Source organism: Orycteropus afer, unplaced genomic scaffold (genome assembly GCF_000298275.1).
Source record: "Orycteropus afer afer isolate SDZICR_OR568_19922 unplaced genomic scaffold, OryAfe1.0 scaffold00068, whole genome shotgun sequence".
NCBI lineage: Eukaryota > Metazoa > Chordata > Mammalia > Tubulidentata > Orycteropodidae > Orycteropus > Orycteropus afer.
Genome location: NW_006921655.1, coordinates 6,858,977 through 6,876,648, shown reverse-complemented (window position 1 = coordinate 6,876,648; position 17,672 = coordinate 6,858,977). Strand labels below are relative to the sequence as shown.

The window sequence follows — 17,672 nt, the reverse complement described above, 5'->3', positions numbered from 1 at the left end:
AACAAAAAAATAATAACTAGTGCAAACATCCTGGAACTGATGTTTTCTATAAAAATCTAATGGCTGTGAACTGGAAAGAGTGAAGTGGGGAGGGAGAAAGGAATGGGGATCAAGTGGTGTCTGCTTATCGTCAGCTAGCTTTCATGTAAAAGTCATGGCAGGGTCAGAAACAAACTAGCCAGGTGGCAACTCCAGGCCATGCTGCCATAAATAAATAGTTATGTACTAATGTCACACAACCAGAGTTAGATGCAAAGCATATGGGAAAAGAACATACTGATGTAAATATTCAGCATAACAACTATGGTTGCTGAATTCCATTTCCACTGTTGATACATACTAGACATTGGGACTCCTAGGAAAATAAAATTGTGAGGCTTCTTAAAAAACTATACTAAAAGGTTCTTTGAAATGTAGAATATTTCCTTAAAAACAATCCTCCCCTTTGAAGAATATAACAAGCCGAGGTTGTAATTAAGCTTTACTGAGAATCAGCAAGAATACAGACTCTGGAACACAACATGAGGAGTTTAAACCCTAGCCATGCTACTTACTAGTTCAAATGACCAGTAGGACTTTGCCTAATCTTTCCATGCCTCAGTTTACTCACCTGTATAGAACAGAGGAGGATGATAATGGTAACAGCACCTGTCTCATAGGAATGTCTTATAGCACCATGTCCATGTGATCTACTATTACCAAGCCCTGGTGGCACAATAGTTAAGTGCTCTGGCTCTTAACCCAAAGGTCAGCAGTTCTGGTTTGAACTCACTAGCTGCTGTGTGGGAGAAAAATGTGGCTTTCTGCTTCTGTAAATATTTACAGCCTTGGAAACCTTATGGGGAAATTCTTCCCTGTCCTATAGTGTCACTATGAGTCAAAATCTACTTGATGGCGATGAGTATTTATTTTACATAGACTACCTGCTGGATTTTCTGCTTAGTAACCTTTATTTGTACTATCCTATTTAATCTTAAAAACAACCTCATGAGGTCTTAAAAGCTTGGGAGTGACCACCTGAGACACAAGTCCAAGGCTCTACCTGCCAGGAGCAAAACAGTAAGAAGGTAACCAGAGCTCAGAGAAGAAACAAGAATACACGAGCCATAGCCTCATGTACCCTGAGACTAGAAAAGTCACCACCATTTGGCTACCACCACTGACCATCCTTGCCAAGGTCACAAGAGATGTTCCCAGACAGAATGGGAGAAAAATGTGGAACAGAATTCAAATTCTTATTGAAAAAAAAAAAAAGTCAGACAAATTGGAACAGTAGAGAACAGAGGACTCTCTGAAACGATCTCCCTGAGATGCTCTTTAAACCTACAACCAAACCTATCCCAAGATCACATATTAGTGAAATAGCAGAGTGGCACACAAAATAAAGGATTTTACCAATAAGTTCAGTGCTCTACTTAAAAACCATCAGTATGAGACCAAAAGGTCAGTAATCATTCAAAAGCAAAGATGAAGACATAAGAGGCCACGGAAACTAGAGTATTGGAAATGGAACAAACAGAACATAATTAAAGAGAATGTTGGCATATTGTGATAAATGTAACTAAAGTCATTGAAAAATTCGTGTAGAAATCGACAAATAGGAGCCTAACTTGCTGTGTAAACTTTCGGCAAAACCTCAATAAAATATTTTTAAAAAACCGAACCACAAAACCATGATTTAAAAATTAATTTTACAAAGGACCTAAGGTTTTGATGGATTAAGGAATTTATCCAAGATGGTATATCTAAACTAAACTTCTGACTTGTTCCAGATGATACATTTTTAACCACTCATGTTATATTTGTTGTTAGGTGCCATTGAGTCTGTTTTGACCCATAATGACCCCATGTACAACATAACAAAACACTGCCCAGTCCTGCACCATCCTCACAACCATTGTTATGCTTGACTCCATTGTTGCAGCCACTGTGTCAGTCTGTCTTGTTGAGGATCTTCCTCTTTTTCATTGACCCTCTCTTTTATCTGATAATATGTCTAAAGCACATGAGATGAAGTCTCACCATTCTCATTTCTAAGGAGTACTCTGGCTATATTTCTTTCAGAAAGATTTGTTGGTTCTTCTGGCAGTCCATAGTATATTCAATACTCTTTGCCAGCACCATAATTCAAATACATCAGTTCTTCTTTGTTTTTCCTTATTCACTGGCCAGCTTTTGCATGCATATGAGGCTATTGAAAAATGCCATGGCTTGCGTCAGGCACCTCCTAGATCTCAAAGTGACATTTTTCATTTTTAACACTTTTGAGAGGATTTTTGAAGTAGATTTGCCCAATGCAATATGTTGTTTCATTTCTTGACTGCTGCTTCCATGGGCATTGATTGTAATCCAAGTAAAATGAAATCTTTGACAACTTAAATCTCTTGCCCATTTATCATAATGTTGCTTATTGGTTCAGTTGTGAGGATTTTTGTTTTCTTTCAACTGAGATGTAATCCACACTTTTAAGCTTAGATCTTCATCAGTAAGTACTTCAAATCTTCTATACTTTTAGTAAGCAAAAGTATAGAAGATTATGCCATATAAGCAGAAAAGGTGATGTCATCTACATATTGTGGGTAGTTAAATGAGTCTTCCTCCAATCCTGATGCTCCGTTCTTCTTCATACAGTACAGCTTCTCAAATTATTTGCTCAGCATACAGACTGAATAAAAACGGTGAGAAGATACAACCCTGATGCACACTTTTCCTGATTTTGAACCATGCAGTATCCTGTTGTTTTGTTCTAGTGACTGACTGCCTCTTGGTCTATGTATAGGTTCCACATGAGCACAATTAAGTGCTCTCAAATTTAAATGTCCCTGCTTGGTAGGGTGGAGGGTCGACGAAAGAGGGGGAGGCCTTCAACGAGATGGATTGATACAGTGGCTGCGATGATGGGCTCGAGTATAGCAGGGATTGTGGGGCTGGTGCGGGATCGGGCAGTGTTTCCTTCTGCTGTGCATGGGGTCGCTATGAGTCGGAAACGACTCGACGGCACTTAACAACAACAACAAAATCTGAGCACTTTTTCTTTCATTTGGCTAAAATGTCCAATTTGAAGAAAAGAAACACAATGTATAGTCTCCTAAGAGAAAAGCAGATTTTTAAAAAGTAATTAAAGGCAGGGCTGATGTCCCAGTAAGGAGCCTTGGTAGCTAGCCCAAAGGTCTGAACCCACCAGCTGCTCCATAGGAGAAAGATGTGGCAGTATGCTTCCCTAAAGATTTACAGTCCTGGGACCGCTATGGGTCAGTTTTACTCTGTCCTTACAGGTTGTTATGAGTCTGAATGACTGACTCGCAATGCTTTTTTTTTTTTTTTTTTTTTTAATGTCCCAGTGAATTGCCATAGAATTGTGATCCGTTTTCAGCACATACAGGAAACAAAATATTAATTCATCCACCGAGTAATTCTCTAAATATTTATTGAACGTCCACTATTTTCTAAGAGTTGGGGCTACAAAGACGAGTAAGGAACAATTTCAGCCCTCGAGCAGCTAACTGTACGAAGAGTGACCTTCCTTACTGCCGGCTGTTTTTCAAGTCTGTAGCAGCAGAAGTTTCAGGACTCCTTTCAGCCCAAACCAAGCTGTATATTTACAGTTATCATAGTCAGTTTTACTGCTCGGCTTCAGCTTTCAAAGTGGGAAGAGACTGGTGGAATGAAGACATTGTTTCTTTATAGACTAGTCTCCGCTAGAATGTGCGCTAAAACGGGAGGGTTGGAAGCGTATTCAAATAGCGCGCTCTGGCAGTGGCTTTTCGAAACTCAGGGTTGAGGATCGCGGGGCAAGGGTGCTCCTAATCTCCTGGTGTGTTCGCCAGGTTTCTCTCCTTTGTAGTAAGTAGTGGGAAGGGTGCAAACTTCACGAGTATCCCAGGTGGACGCTACCTGGAGTACCTGCCCGCTGGGACAGGCGTTCACTGCACCGGCTGTCGCTACTTCCTGGTTAGTTTGCCCTTAACTGACATGGTGGCGATTTGCCTTCGGCCGGACCCACTGCGGCTGCTCAGAAAGCCAAGACAGGGCAATCTGTTCTACAGTCCGCCTCTGCTGCTGAGCTGCAGGGTGTAGCCTGGGACGCGGCGTGGGTCGGTACCAGCAGTGCAGCTAGGGGTGAAGGGGGCATAGAAACAGGCCACGGAAGACCAGGATCCAGGGTCGTGCCGCTGTGTGATCACCCACTATCCCCTGGCACCAAGGCTGTTCGAGCCCCAGGGTGTTTTTTCCTTGTCCCCGCCACCTCCGGGTCCCTGGCCCAACATGATATTGACTAAAGCCCAGTACGACGAGATAGCCCAGTGCTTAGTGTCTGTGCCGCCTACCAGGCAGAGCCTGAGGAAGCTGAAGCAGAGGTTCCCCAGGTAAGTGCCCCTCTCTCCTTTTTCACAGCTCCTTGACTGCAGTGGCTGTGCCTGGGAAGCCCAGCCGTCGCTCAGAAACCACGTGTCACAACACGAGTGGGGAGGAACATATGTCAGGCATTAGATCAAGTATGGAAAAAAAAAAAAACCCGTTTTTCTTTCACTTACCTTCCTCATGAAATTCTTAATGGATAAGTCCCTTGCAACCTCCCAAGGCCTTGCAATTAAATTCAAGTAAAAACATGTTTATCGAAAACTTGCTATGTGGTAGGTGAGAGGTGCACGTAGTAGGAGTTTCTTAACTGTTCATGAGTTAATTGACAGATGCAAGGAATGATTAGTATGGGACAGGGCCCTATCAAAGTGGAAACAAACAAGGGAGCACCGTCCTAAAGGAGCTTCCTACTCTGGCGTAGTGCCTAAGGCATTTGACTGCTAACCTGAAGGCTGGCAGTTGAAACCCACCAGCCACTCCTTGGAAAGAAGATTGGGCAATCTACTTCCATAGAGATACCTCCTCGGAAAACCAAGGTGGGGTAGCTATGAGGCCAACCGACTGGAGGGCAGTGAGTTTGGTTTGGTTTTTGGTACTATTGATTATGACCCTCAAATGGGAGCTCGGTGGCGTAGTGCCTAAGGCATTTAACTGCTAGCCAGAAGGCTGGCGGTTCAAACCCGATGCGGGAGGGGGCGATTTCACTTTCCGTGGCTTTATTTCCCCATGATCAAGCAGGTAAATTTTTAAATAATAAACAAATTATAAGTTTTAAATTGCGTGTGTTCTGTGTAGCGCGATGAAATCTCACCCAGTCCTGCTCCATAACCATCCCTTTGTCCAACATATCCACACTATATGTGCCAGCTGCCCATTAGTCCCTTAGAAGTTCGCAGATCCGCTTTCTTGGTTATCAGATCTACTGTCACGTTATGGCAGTGTTTGTGTTCAAGTAACCCTATTTTGATTAATAATCGTTCTATTTTATTATTAGTTATTGTTGTTAATCTCTTACTATGCCTAATTTATAAAGTTTATAAATTAAACTTTATCACTGGTATGTATGCATAGGAACACCAGCCCCCCCGCCCCAGTATTTATAGGGTTCGGAATCCCCTGGTGGTGTAATGCCTAAGGGATTTGGCTGCTAACCAGAAGGCTGGCGGTTCAAACTCACCAGCCACTCCTGGGAAGGAAGGTTGGGCAATCCTACTTCCGTAGTGATACTGCCTCGGAAACTCAAGGAGGGGTTGCTATGAGTTGGGGCCTACTCAACCGCACATAACAACAACAACATGAGTTGGAATGGACTGGATGGCAGTGAGCTGTTTTTTTTTTTTTTTTTTTTTACTGTTTTACCTTAGATGATATAGCTCCATCATTGCAGAGAACTTAAACAACCTTTAGATTTGATAGTTCATTAGACCAGAGAGTCAGTCTTTAAAGATTTCAAAGATAATTTCTGACAGTTCAAAGAAGTTAAGTGACTGTCAAAAATCTCAGGGATGTTTAATGGCCAAACAATATCTAGACTATAGGTTTCTTGATTCTCAGTTTAGAATTCGATGTTAAACTGTATTCTCTGGGAGCTCTGGTGGCCTAGTGCCTAAGGCATGTGACTGTTAACCAGAAGGCTGGAGTTCAAACCCATCAGCCACTCCTCAGAAGGAAGATTGGGTAATCTACTTCTGTAGAGAAACCCAAGGAGGGGTCACTATGAGTGAAATTAACTCAATTTTAGTTTAATAATAACACTATTGACAGTAATTTTTTTGTGTGGGTGGCAGTCACATATGTTGAGTTCCAAAAAAATCCAAATACTGAAAGTTCTGTTAACATTTTATATATTTCTTTTAGAACTTTGTTTTTAGTACAAGACTTTTTCTGTCAGTATAGCTTGTTCATCTCCTTTTTTTGTTGCTGTTATTGAGCATACTGTGAGCATTTCTTTAAAATTCTTTGGAATTTGTTTAGAATAACCAATAATATTCAGGATATACCATCATTTATTTCTCCATTTCTTATTGTTGCGCAACAAAGGCTTATTTATTTATTTATGGATATATAATTTACTTTTGCACATATATAATGCCAAGTCTTAACTGATTTTCTTAGTTCAGATTCCCAGAGGTTGAAAATAACCATATCAGCAGTTTTCAGACTTTTTGTTCTTTAGATCTCTTTATACTCTAAAAAAAATATTGAGGACTTTAAAGAACTTTCATGTATATGGATTATATCTGTTAATATTTGCCAAAATATAAATTAAAACTGAGAAATTTTAAAAAATATTTATTAGTTTATTAAAACAAATTAACGCCATTACATGTTAACATACTTTTATGAAAATAACCACAATTTCAAAAAAGAGTGAGAAAATGGTATTATTTTATATTTTTGCAAATCTTACTACTGTCTGCCTTACTAGAAGACGTATCTGCTTCTGCATTCAACCTGTTGATACGTTGTTTTGATTAAAGTATATAAGAAAATGTGGCCACTGACAGATACATACTTGGAAAAGGCAAGAGTAATTTAATAGACTTTTCAGGTAATTACGGATATTTTTGTTAGTACACAAAACCTGACAAGTGGCTGTTTCTTAAAGGTTAATTGCAATGTGGGATCTGAAACCTATCAAGGAGTTTTCACCCTGTTACGTTACAATCCATTGGCCTGTCTTGAACTTTGAGGGTATCTTTTACCCATGTGTGCTGATCTGTTATCATTATGCATTGTTCATTTGGAAATTGTTGGTTATGAGTTATGCAAATCTTCCAAATATTGTCACCTTTCATTGTACAATATCAAAAAATCACATTTGTTAATAGCACTACTGATCTCATCAGAAAAGTCTGTAAGATTTGAAGCTGTCAAGTTTATGGTGACAGGAGTTTTCCAGTATTTGAAATTTCCCTTGAAAGCTCAAATTTTATCATTGGCAACAAATGCTATCGGTTGTTTTGTTTGAAGTGACAGGCTCACTTTGTTTATTTTTTGATACAGTCTGCCAGATACCCAGATCTGATCAATCATACTTCCTGAGTCATTCATTCAAGTAAAATGGTATTCCGTGGAAAGCACGGCTAGTTCAGCTCTCAAAAATCCACACAAGTGCTTTCTATGAAACAACCCTCATACTTTCATTTGCAGTAAGGAGTTCTGGTAGCATAGTGCCTAAGGCACCTGACTGCTAACCAGAAGGCAGGTGGTTCAAACCCACCAGCCACTCCTCAGAAGTAAGGTTGGGTAATCTACTTCCATAGTGTTACTGCCTCGGAAACCCAAGGAGGGGTCTCTATGAGTCAGTCCAACTCGATGGCAAACAACATGTTTATGTTAAGGAGCTCTGGTGGCATGGTGCCTAAAGCATTTGTCTGCTAACCAGAAGGCTGGCGATACAAACCTACCACCCATTCCGTGGGAAGAAGATGGTGCAATCTTCTTCCATAAAGATTTACCTCCTCGGAAACCCAATGGGGGTCACTGTGAATTGGAACCGACTTAATGGCAGTGAGTTTGGTGAGTTTTTTATGCTTTACTTACTTCCTATTTTGCCATATAGAACATTAAACGGGTATATATTCAATGGCTGAGATTTCATAAAATTAATAAGTGAATCTTAAGTGCAGCTGACATTCTCCCCCTCCCCCCGTGTGTGGTGGTGAAGAATATAGTGACCACTAGGAAAGTTTGGTGTCCCTACCTTGACTTGGGCTCAAAAGCCAACAGTTTTACCTGCCATTGGTTTAGCACCAGCAGTACAGATGTCAACCGAAGGAAAAAGGCAAATAATGTGTAACTATGGAGGAAAAAAAAAGTTTTGACCTCATAGACCCTTGAGATGGTCTCAGGGACTCTACAGGTCCTCTAGACACACTTTGAAACAATAGATGAAATCAAAGAGTGTTTATGTTTTGAAGGACTTTGATTGTGTATTGACAAAGTACTATCTAAAAGTTTATATAAATTCTATTGCCAGCAGGGCAGGGGAGTGAGTATCTTTCTTTGCACTTTTGCCAGCACTGAGGAGAGACATTATTTAATATTTAATATGATGGGATAATAATGACATTGCACAATTTGTGTTTTATGATTATAATAACACTGGACATTTTTCTAAATGCATATTGACCATTTAATTTTCTTCTCTTTGAATTACCTGCGTGATCTCTTTTGCCTAATTTCCTGTTGGAGGGTTTGCTGTTAAGGTTTATTGATTTGTTATTGTTTATTGATCTCTGTGTTAAGGTTATCCATCTTTTATATATCATACTGCAGGTATTTGTCATTTTTTGTTTTTTAAGTGTTGTATTTGTGATATGTGTAACATTTATATTTAGCTCTATTAAATTATTTTTGCCTTTATGCTTAGAAAGGCCTTTGCTCTCCTAAGATATGAAAAGTAAATCTGTAACCTAAAATTTCCTCTAGGTTTTTTTATGCCTTCTCAAGCATAAGAAGTCTTAATTCTTTCTTCTTATTGAAATTTATTTTAGGATAGAATGAAAAGTGAAGATGTAACTTACTTTTTTTTTCCCCAGCTTGATTTTTATCTTTAACTGTGGATTCCCCTGCTAGCCTCACTCCTTCATGGCTTCTTTGTTTTCACTGAAATCAGAGATTTGTGTCTTTTCAGGTCCCTACATTGAACCTGGTCATTCCTCCTAATGGCTATAGTCTGAGATCCTTCAATTTAAAACAAAGGAGTAGGACTTTTTGATTTCTAATACCTTATATGAGTCCCTGTTTTTGTTGTTAGGCACCGTCAAGTCAGCTCCAACTTATGGAGACCCTATGTACAACAGAACAGAACCCTTCTTGGTCCTGTGCCAGCCCCACAATCCCTGCTATATATATGTTGTTGTTGTTGTTGTTATGTGCCGTCGAGTCGGCCCCGACTCATAGCGACCCCTCCTTGGGTTTCTAAGGCAGTATCACTACGGAAGTAGGATTGCCCAACCTTCCTTCCGAGGAGTGGCTGGGGGTTTGAACCACCAGCCGTCTGGTTAGCAGGCAACTGTCTTAGCCACTATGCTACCAGAGCTCCTGCTATATATATACCTGAGCCCATTATTGTAGCCACTAGGTCAATCCATCTCATTGAGGGTCTTCCCCTTTTTTGCTGACCCTCCACTTTACCAAGCATGAAATCCATCTCTAGAGAATGGTTCCTTCTGACAACATGACCAAAGTAGGTGAGATGAAATATGGCCATTCTTGCTTCCAGAAGCATTCTGACTGCACTTCTTCCAGGACAGATTTGTTCATTTTTCTGGCAGTCCATGGTACTTTCAGTATTCTTCACCAACACCACAATTCAAAATATCATTTCTTCTTCAGTCTTCCTTATTCATTGTCCAGCTTTCACATGCATATGAGACAATTGAAAATACCATGGCTTGGGTTAGGCACTTTGTAATGTTCAGAGACATCTTTGCTCTTCAGCACTTTGAAGCCGTCTTTTGCAGCAGATTTGCCCAGTGCAAAACAATGTCTGATTTCTTGAATGCTGAGCTTCCATTGGTGTTGATTGTAAATGCAAGTAATATGAAATCTTTTCTCCATTATTGTGATTCTGATTACTGGTTCAGCTGTGAGGAATTTTGTTTTCCTTATGCTGAGGTATAATCCATGCTACAGACTGCAGTAAATGCAAAAGGGTAGTAAATGTAAAAATATAGACATACAGTGTTGCCACTTATTTCTTGGAATGCTTCAATGACTTTTGTACTTTATATGCCAATCCCTAAACTCTGAATAATTCACCAAAGGATAAAGGACCTCTTGTATGACCTCTTAGGAGATAAAATTCTTAGCTATTTCCCCAGATGGCATATGAACTCTATTTCTTTACTTACTTAGAGTTATACAAGTTTAAATTTTATTCCACTTTTACTTTTCTCTTTTTCTCCCATGACCTGCCAGCCAATGCTTAGGTAAATTTAAGACACCAGTCAAAGTTATGGTAATCATTTATCAAAATTAATCAATGATTAAGCAAATTACCTAGTTTCAGCATAGTTATTATTAATATCTCCACATCACTGAACCTACGGCTAGTTCATAGTAAGGAAATATTAGCAAGAGAATTATTTTCCTTGAAATGTATTATTGTATATTGATTAATAATATACATTGTATAACCATATTCAATATTGGGATGGTTGCAATAATACTGTTAAAAGAAGGAAAACTTCTAATGAAATTAGAAGAATATTATTTGATAGTATATTATCAAATCATATTATCCTTCATTCTATAAAAATCTAAAATCAATGTACTCTGTAGTAAATTAAGGGTGTCATTAGCTATGAGAGATAAGAATTCACTGGACACGTAATTAGAAACTTTTGGATCCCAAAATAAGGATTTTCACTGCCTTTCTGTATGACCTTGAAATATCTGTATTTTTTTTTTTAAGCTTTTCTTCTCTAAAATCTATGAAACTTTTGAAATATTCAAACTAAAGATTGAGGTGGCTGAGTAATTTTTTTCTGAGCATGACAATATGCAATTGGTAAGTGCAATTCTAAAATACTAAATAATGCCAATACTAAATTACACACAAAAAACATTTTTTTTTTTTTTTTTTTAATGATATAAAGATCATGGTCAGTACAGGTCTATGGTAACTATTACTTGAAATAATTCTGAAAAGAAAAAGGAAATTTTTATTTTGTAGCATATTTTAAGTTTTTCAAAATACAGCCTTAAGTTAACTTAAAAATTTATTTTTAAGTGATTTATATTTTACTAATTTTAACACTAAATATATATTTGGTTAGATGTCATTTTTTTTTAAAAAAAAACATATGTATATATATTTTTTGAAATAATTTTAAACTTACAAAAAAGTTGCAAAAATATTACATAGAATTCCAAATAACCCTTCACTCAGCTTCCCCTGATGTTAACACTTACATAGCCATAGAACGACTGTCAAAATCGGGAAGTTAATGTTAACACAATGCATTTAATTAATATACAGACCATTTTCAAATTATGTCATTTTTACCACTAATGTCCATTTTCCAGGATCACTCATTGAATTTATTTGTCAAGTCTTCTTAGTCTCTTCCAATTTGTAATGGCTCCTTATTCTTCCTTTGTCTTTCATGACCTTGATACTTTTGAAGAGTACTAGCACTTAGTTTGGTGGCATAGTGGGTAAGATATTTGGCTGCTAACCAGAAGGTCAGTGGTTCAAACCCACCAGCTGCTCTGTGGGAGGAAGATGATATCATTGCTTCCATAAAGATTTAGCCTTAGAAACCCAATGAGGGTCGCTATGAGTCAGAATTGACTCAATGTCACTGATTTAGTAATTTATTTTATAGAATGTCCATCGGTATTCGTTGATCTGAAGTTAAGCAATTTTTGCAAGAATATTCCAGAAGTGTTGTTGTGTCCTTCTCTGTGCATTGTGTCAGGGGTGCATGATGTCATCTGTCTTGTTACTGATGATGTTAACTTTATTCGCTTGGTTAAGGTGGTGTCTGCCAAGTTCCACCACTGTAATTCTACTATTTTTCCCTTTGAAATTAGTAAGTATCGTGTTGGGATATGCTTTGAGGCTATCTAAATATCTTGTTTCTCATCATACTTTCTCTCACTGTTTTTAACATCCACCAGTGATTTTTGTATGAAACAGGTACTGCTAATGTTTGGCTGATGGTGACTTTCAGACACTTTTTCAATGCATCGTCATCCACTACCACTATTTCATCTGAAACAATCCATCCTACAGTCAGCCTATGATTTTCCTTGGTATTTGCAGAGTTTAACAGCCACTTATAGTATTTGGGCTATAATACTTCACTGGGTGTTCATTATATTTATGGCAGTGTTTGTTTGTTTTCTTTTTTAAAGAGAAAGATGCTACAGTAATTAATTTTCAGTAGTTTACAGTCTGAGAAAAGAGTTAAGACACATCCATTAACTATAAAGCTATTAGAATCATTGAACATCAGAAACCAGAAAGTGTACTGAACAGTTAACTCAAATATGGCTTTTTAAGTAGGATTCGTAGAGGACATATACCTTTGTTGGAAATCCTTTTGCTGCTAGACTAGGCTCTTTGGCACATGATTAACTTTTGTCCAAATTCTCTTGCCACATATTAGTTATTTGCTCATTATAACACTGGGCAATCTACTTCTGTGGAGATACTGCCTTGGAAACCCAAGGAGGGGTCATTATGAGTTGGGAGCGACTCAACAGCAGCGAGTTTAATAAATCATAAATTAAACCCTTGATACCAAGCAAATAAGTATCATTTGTTTGGTACAAAGCACAAGATTGTCTCTACTCTTTCTATATGTTTGCCCATAAAGATTGTGTCTCAGGTATTTCTCATGGTGCCTTGATTGTTTCTCATCACGATGTTGGTCATGGCCCACAACCTCTCCCGCTGTCTTCCCACTTTTAGGTCACATCACAGGCGATTATTCACTTACATGAGGGTTTTTCAATTCCTTTTCCTGGGAAAACCTCAAAAGCTCTAGTTAAAAATTCATTTGGTTGGGTTACCTGTGTGTAAGTCAATATTCTTGACTGGTTTCCTTGAGATCTTTACCTGGATACTGGTTTAGGTTAGCTCTACTTCAGACTTTGTGTTTGCCAGTGGCGAATTTAGTAGGTTTTGGTGACTGACTTAGGTGTCCAATTTGGGTGGGAGTAGAGTAGCAAAGGGACTTGGTTGGCATAAGCACAAGAATTGTTCTTAGCTTTTATATTTTTTTGGGGTGGCTTTGTTTTATTTGATGCTGCCATTGTCTACAACAGTCTTTTTTTCAAACAATGACATTTCCCCCTTCATGCATTTTTAAGCTGTCCACTTTTTCTATAGGGAGTCTTATGTTCACCATTCATGCCTCCTATAAGAATTTATTCTTGGAGCAAGATTTGACTCTGTCTCTTTTGTCTGATTCACAGTTTCCTCATCTGTAAAAAAGTCCCATAGCTAAGAAGTGGAGCAAGCAGGACTCAAACCCAGTCAGTGTGGCTCTGACTCTCACTCTATTATCTCTACTTCTATAGGGTTGTTGTGGTGAGGATTGAGTGACATAAGGCATATAACATAGTATAGAGTTCCTGGTATTGAATGAATGGTAAATATAGTTAATGTTTTTATTAGAATTGAATAACTGGCCTAGATTAGAAGAGATGTCTAAGTAGTAACTCTTTGAAACATATAAATTACAATTTTGCCTTGAAAAAAAGGGCAATAGATTTGCAGAAAATAAAAATGTTTGTGTGGATTAGTGGCTTATATGGCTGCAAACACATACTCTATTGACTATGGCCCAGATACAAAAAAAAATTTTCTTTAAAACTTTCATTGTGCTATGCAATAACGTTTTTTTTTTAAATTTTAATCTAGACTTACTTATTATTAACAGACATCATGGCACATTGCAGGATATAATTAATAGTGTAGGGTTTGGTTTAATTAATTGGAAGATTGTTCCTGCTGGCCTTGTTTCTCTCATTTGAGTTGAGAATTGGTTCTCCATTTGTGGTCAATTTTCTACACTTCTGGTAATGTTGTGGTAGACCTGAGTTCCAGGATAATGAGTGAAAATAGCTCATAAAAGGAGAAAAAGAAATCAGTCTTTTATTGAACTGGAAATTCTATTGATGGTTTTGAGAATGAAATATAATTAATTTACATGACCTTTAAAAGTAATATTAATTCCAATAATCAAGAAAGCTATCTCTTGGTGTTTCCTGTATTGACCATTAGTGTGGGTTGGAATGTGTACAAAAGAATATGGCTGTTTTGTGCATTTTCTTTAGTAATAATCTTCTTAAATGATTTTTTTATTCTTAAATTTTCAGGCTTTTATTTTTATGCTGTATGGTTGTTGTTGTTGTTGTTGTTTGCCGTCGAGTCGGCCCCAACTCATAGCGACCCCTCCTTGGGTTTCCGAGGCCGTATCACTACAGAAGTAGGATTGCCCAACCTTCCTTCTGAGGAGTAGCTGGTGGGTTTGAACCGCCAGCCTTCTGGTGAGCAGTCAAGTTTAAACAGACTCTTCTAGAAGGTTATATTGTTAAGTGTGTGGCCCCTTCCTCAAAATAGTGCTTAGTCTTTATCAGCTGTTTGTGTTTCTTCAGATTTGTATAGCTATAAAAGTAAGATGAGCTTGAATTCCTACAAAGGAGTATTTGAAGAAAACCTCAGATAATATTATCCTGAGAGGAATCCACACACTGACTGTATTTCTTATAGTGTTGGGGGAGTTTTTATTTTATTAGATTATTGACTTTATTTTTGAGTCTACTTTCAGGCATCAAACGTTAGTCTACTAAGTAATAACCCATCCTAGAATGTTTGCTTGTACAATAAAGAGAAATTATATATTTCCCTAGGAGAAAAAGGTTCAATATAAGTGTAATAATATTTTATTATTTGACTTTCAACAAATGTTGACTGAATTTGCCATTATGTTTTTATTACACATTTTGTGCAGTTTTTGCCATATTGATTAAATTTTTCTTAAAGACAAAACAAGCAATATATGAATCCTTTTCCAGAATAAGTGAAAAAAGTGACCTTAATATATGAAAGTCATGCATTGGTATGAAAATCGTACATAAGAGGGATAAAGAGCAAATTTCCCTTTATTTTATTTGCAATTGGCTTTTGAAGGGAGATATTTTTGATTTTTTGATTCAGTGTATGTTTCTCCTTCCCCCTTTCTGCTATCAGATTGCTTTCATAGTCAGCTAGAGCACAGTTCTAGATGCTGGGTAGGGCTTCTTACTGAATGACACGTCTCCATTTCTTAAGGAACAGGACAGATAATTGGATCCTGGATGGTTTGGTCCATGGGTTTGAAAGTAGGTAGAGCAATCTGTGTCCCATTTATGAGAGGTGGCAAATGGGCTGTTCATGAATCCTGCCCTTTCCTGGGCATTTGGGAGACTTGATATTTGCTTTCTCTTTTCTTTTCTCTTTTCATCCCTGCCTTTATAGGAGGCATCTTGATAACGTATCTAGGAGTTAACAGTTCTTCCTTGTAACCGAAGGTTCCCCCCTTCATGCCAAGGAACAGGTGTTGTCAACATGTTGTCTCTTTTGAAAAAGTGCTGACTCATGGCTGAGGGACTATCTTTTCTGATCCTTCTGGCATTAGGATAGTGTATTTTTTTTTTTTTTCCCAACCTGGTGTGATGTCTGTACTGTGACCTGATAAGCACACAGGGTCTTATTGAGCAATCTGAAGAATCTGTGGTGCAGGGAATAAGCCATCTGGCCACTAACCAAAAAATTGACAGTTTGAACCCATCAGATGCTGTACAGGAGAAAGATGAGGCAATCTCCTTCCATAAAGATTTACAGCTTGGAAACCATATGGGGCAGTTATATTCTGTCCCATAGTGTCTTATGAGTCAGAACCAAGTAGATGGCAGTGGGTCCAGGTTTGGGTTTGAGGACTCTGCAGTTTTCCTTACAAAGTAAAATGTTAAGATGTAACCAGACCATAACCAAACTCACTGTCATTGTGTTGATTCCAACTCATGGCAACCCCACGTGTGCAGAGTAGAACTATTCCATAGGGTTTTTAAGGTTATGACCTTTTAAAGCAGATCACAAGGACTTTCTTCTGAGGCGCCTCTGGAGGAGTTAGAACCACCAATCTCTTGCTTAGAAGTTAAGGGCTTAACCATTTCCACCACCTAGGGGCTCCTAAAATGTCTCAGATTCCCTCTCTTATGTGTTTTATGTTTTGAAATCCAGCTGGCAAAAATAGTTGAAAACTAAAACTTAGAGCAATAACTTCACAAGAATAAATATTTTGAAGGAGAGAAAGCAATATACATAGAGATAAGTGTAAGGTGAATTCAGCTATCTTGATATTGTTGTTCAGTCAAATATGTAAGTACTAGATCTTTCCTTGAGCATATGCTTATTGTTGATAGGTGCTGTTGAGTCAGCTCCTAGCTACTCTATGCATAACAACATGAAATACTGCCAAGTGCCGCACAGTCCTCACAATTGCTGCCATACTTGAGCCCATCATCACAACCAGTGTGTCAATCCATCTCACTGAGGGTCTTCCCCTTTTTCACTGACCCTGTACTTTATCAAGCATGACATCCTTCTCTAGGGATTGGTCCCTTCTGACAACATGATCAAAATACAAAAGACAAAGTCTGGCCATTTTCACTTCTAAGAAGCATTCCAGCTGTACTTCCCCAAAACATATTTGTTTGTTCTTCTAGCAGTCCATGGTACATTCAGTATTCTTTGCTAACACCACAATTCAAAAATAAATTCTTCTGCAGTCTTCCTCATTCACTATCCAACTCATACGTGCATATGAGACTACTGAAAAGACCATGGCTTGAGTTAGGTTCACCTTAGTCTTAGAAGTGACTTCTTTGCTCTTTAATACTTTAAAGAGGTCTTTTCCACCAGATTTCCCCAATGCAATATATCGTGTGATGTCTTGACTGCTGCTTCCATGGGCATTGGTTGTGGATCCAAGAACATGAAATTCTTGACAACTTCAATCTCTTCTCCATTTATCATGATATTTCTTATTGGTCCAGTTGTGAGCCTTTTTGTTTTCTTTATGTTGAGGTATAATCCCTCCTGAAGGTTGTAGTCTTCAGTCTTCATCAGTAAGTGCTTCAAGTCCTCTTTACTTTTCAGCAAGCAAAGTTGTGTCATATGCTGGTCCCTGCTAATCAAAGCAATTCTCTGCGAAGCCCAGCCTTGTTCTGAGGTTTTCCTGTGAGCATTTGTCATATCCAAGACAGATACTTAAATATCTGATGTATCATCACTCTCTGTTTGCCCCCCATGTAATGAATGTATTTATTTTCAATTTAAAATGTTTTAGTTACTATTAAGACCTGTCCTTTTCTCCAGACCCAATAAGGCATGAGCCATAAACCCTGATTTATCCTGTTTTAGGAAGTAGGAGGTTTAGCAGACCCTTTTTATTTACAAGAGTTATCACTTAAGGCTGTAAAAGAACCTCAGATTTGCAGCTACCACTATATAGGATGGCACAGGTCTACTAAGCTTTGGAAAGGAGGTGTTTGGTAAAGTTCATTTACTGGCTAGTTTACTTGCCTCTTTCTCAAATCAAAGGAGCTCTGGTGGTGTAGTGCCTAAGGCATTTAACTGCTAATCAGAAGTCTGGTGGCTCAAACCCACGAGCCCCTCCTCCTCAGAAGGTTGTGCAATCTACTTCCATAGTTGTGATAGTTGAAGATGTGTCAACTTGGCTGGACTCCAGTTGTGAGTGGTGGTTCCCATGATGGATCACATGACTGCGTTCTAAGCGGCC

The 17,672-nt window shown here is 38.3% G+C and overlaps 1 protein-coding gene across 1 annotated transcript in view; it reads left to right on the top strand.

Annotated features, from left to right (window-relative positions):
* Positions 1-4,266: 4,266 nt before the first annotated feature.
* Positions 4,267-17,672, top strand: part of CDIN1 (CDAN1 interacting nuclease 1) — a 334,141-nt gene continuing 320,735 nt past the window's right edge. The window contains exon 1 of the mRNA XM_007940473.2: positions 4,267-4,367. Coding sequence (XP_007938664.1) covers positions 4,267-4,367 — 101 coding nt within the window. The remainder of the gene's footprint in view (positions 4,368-17,672) is intronic.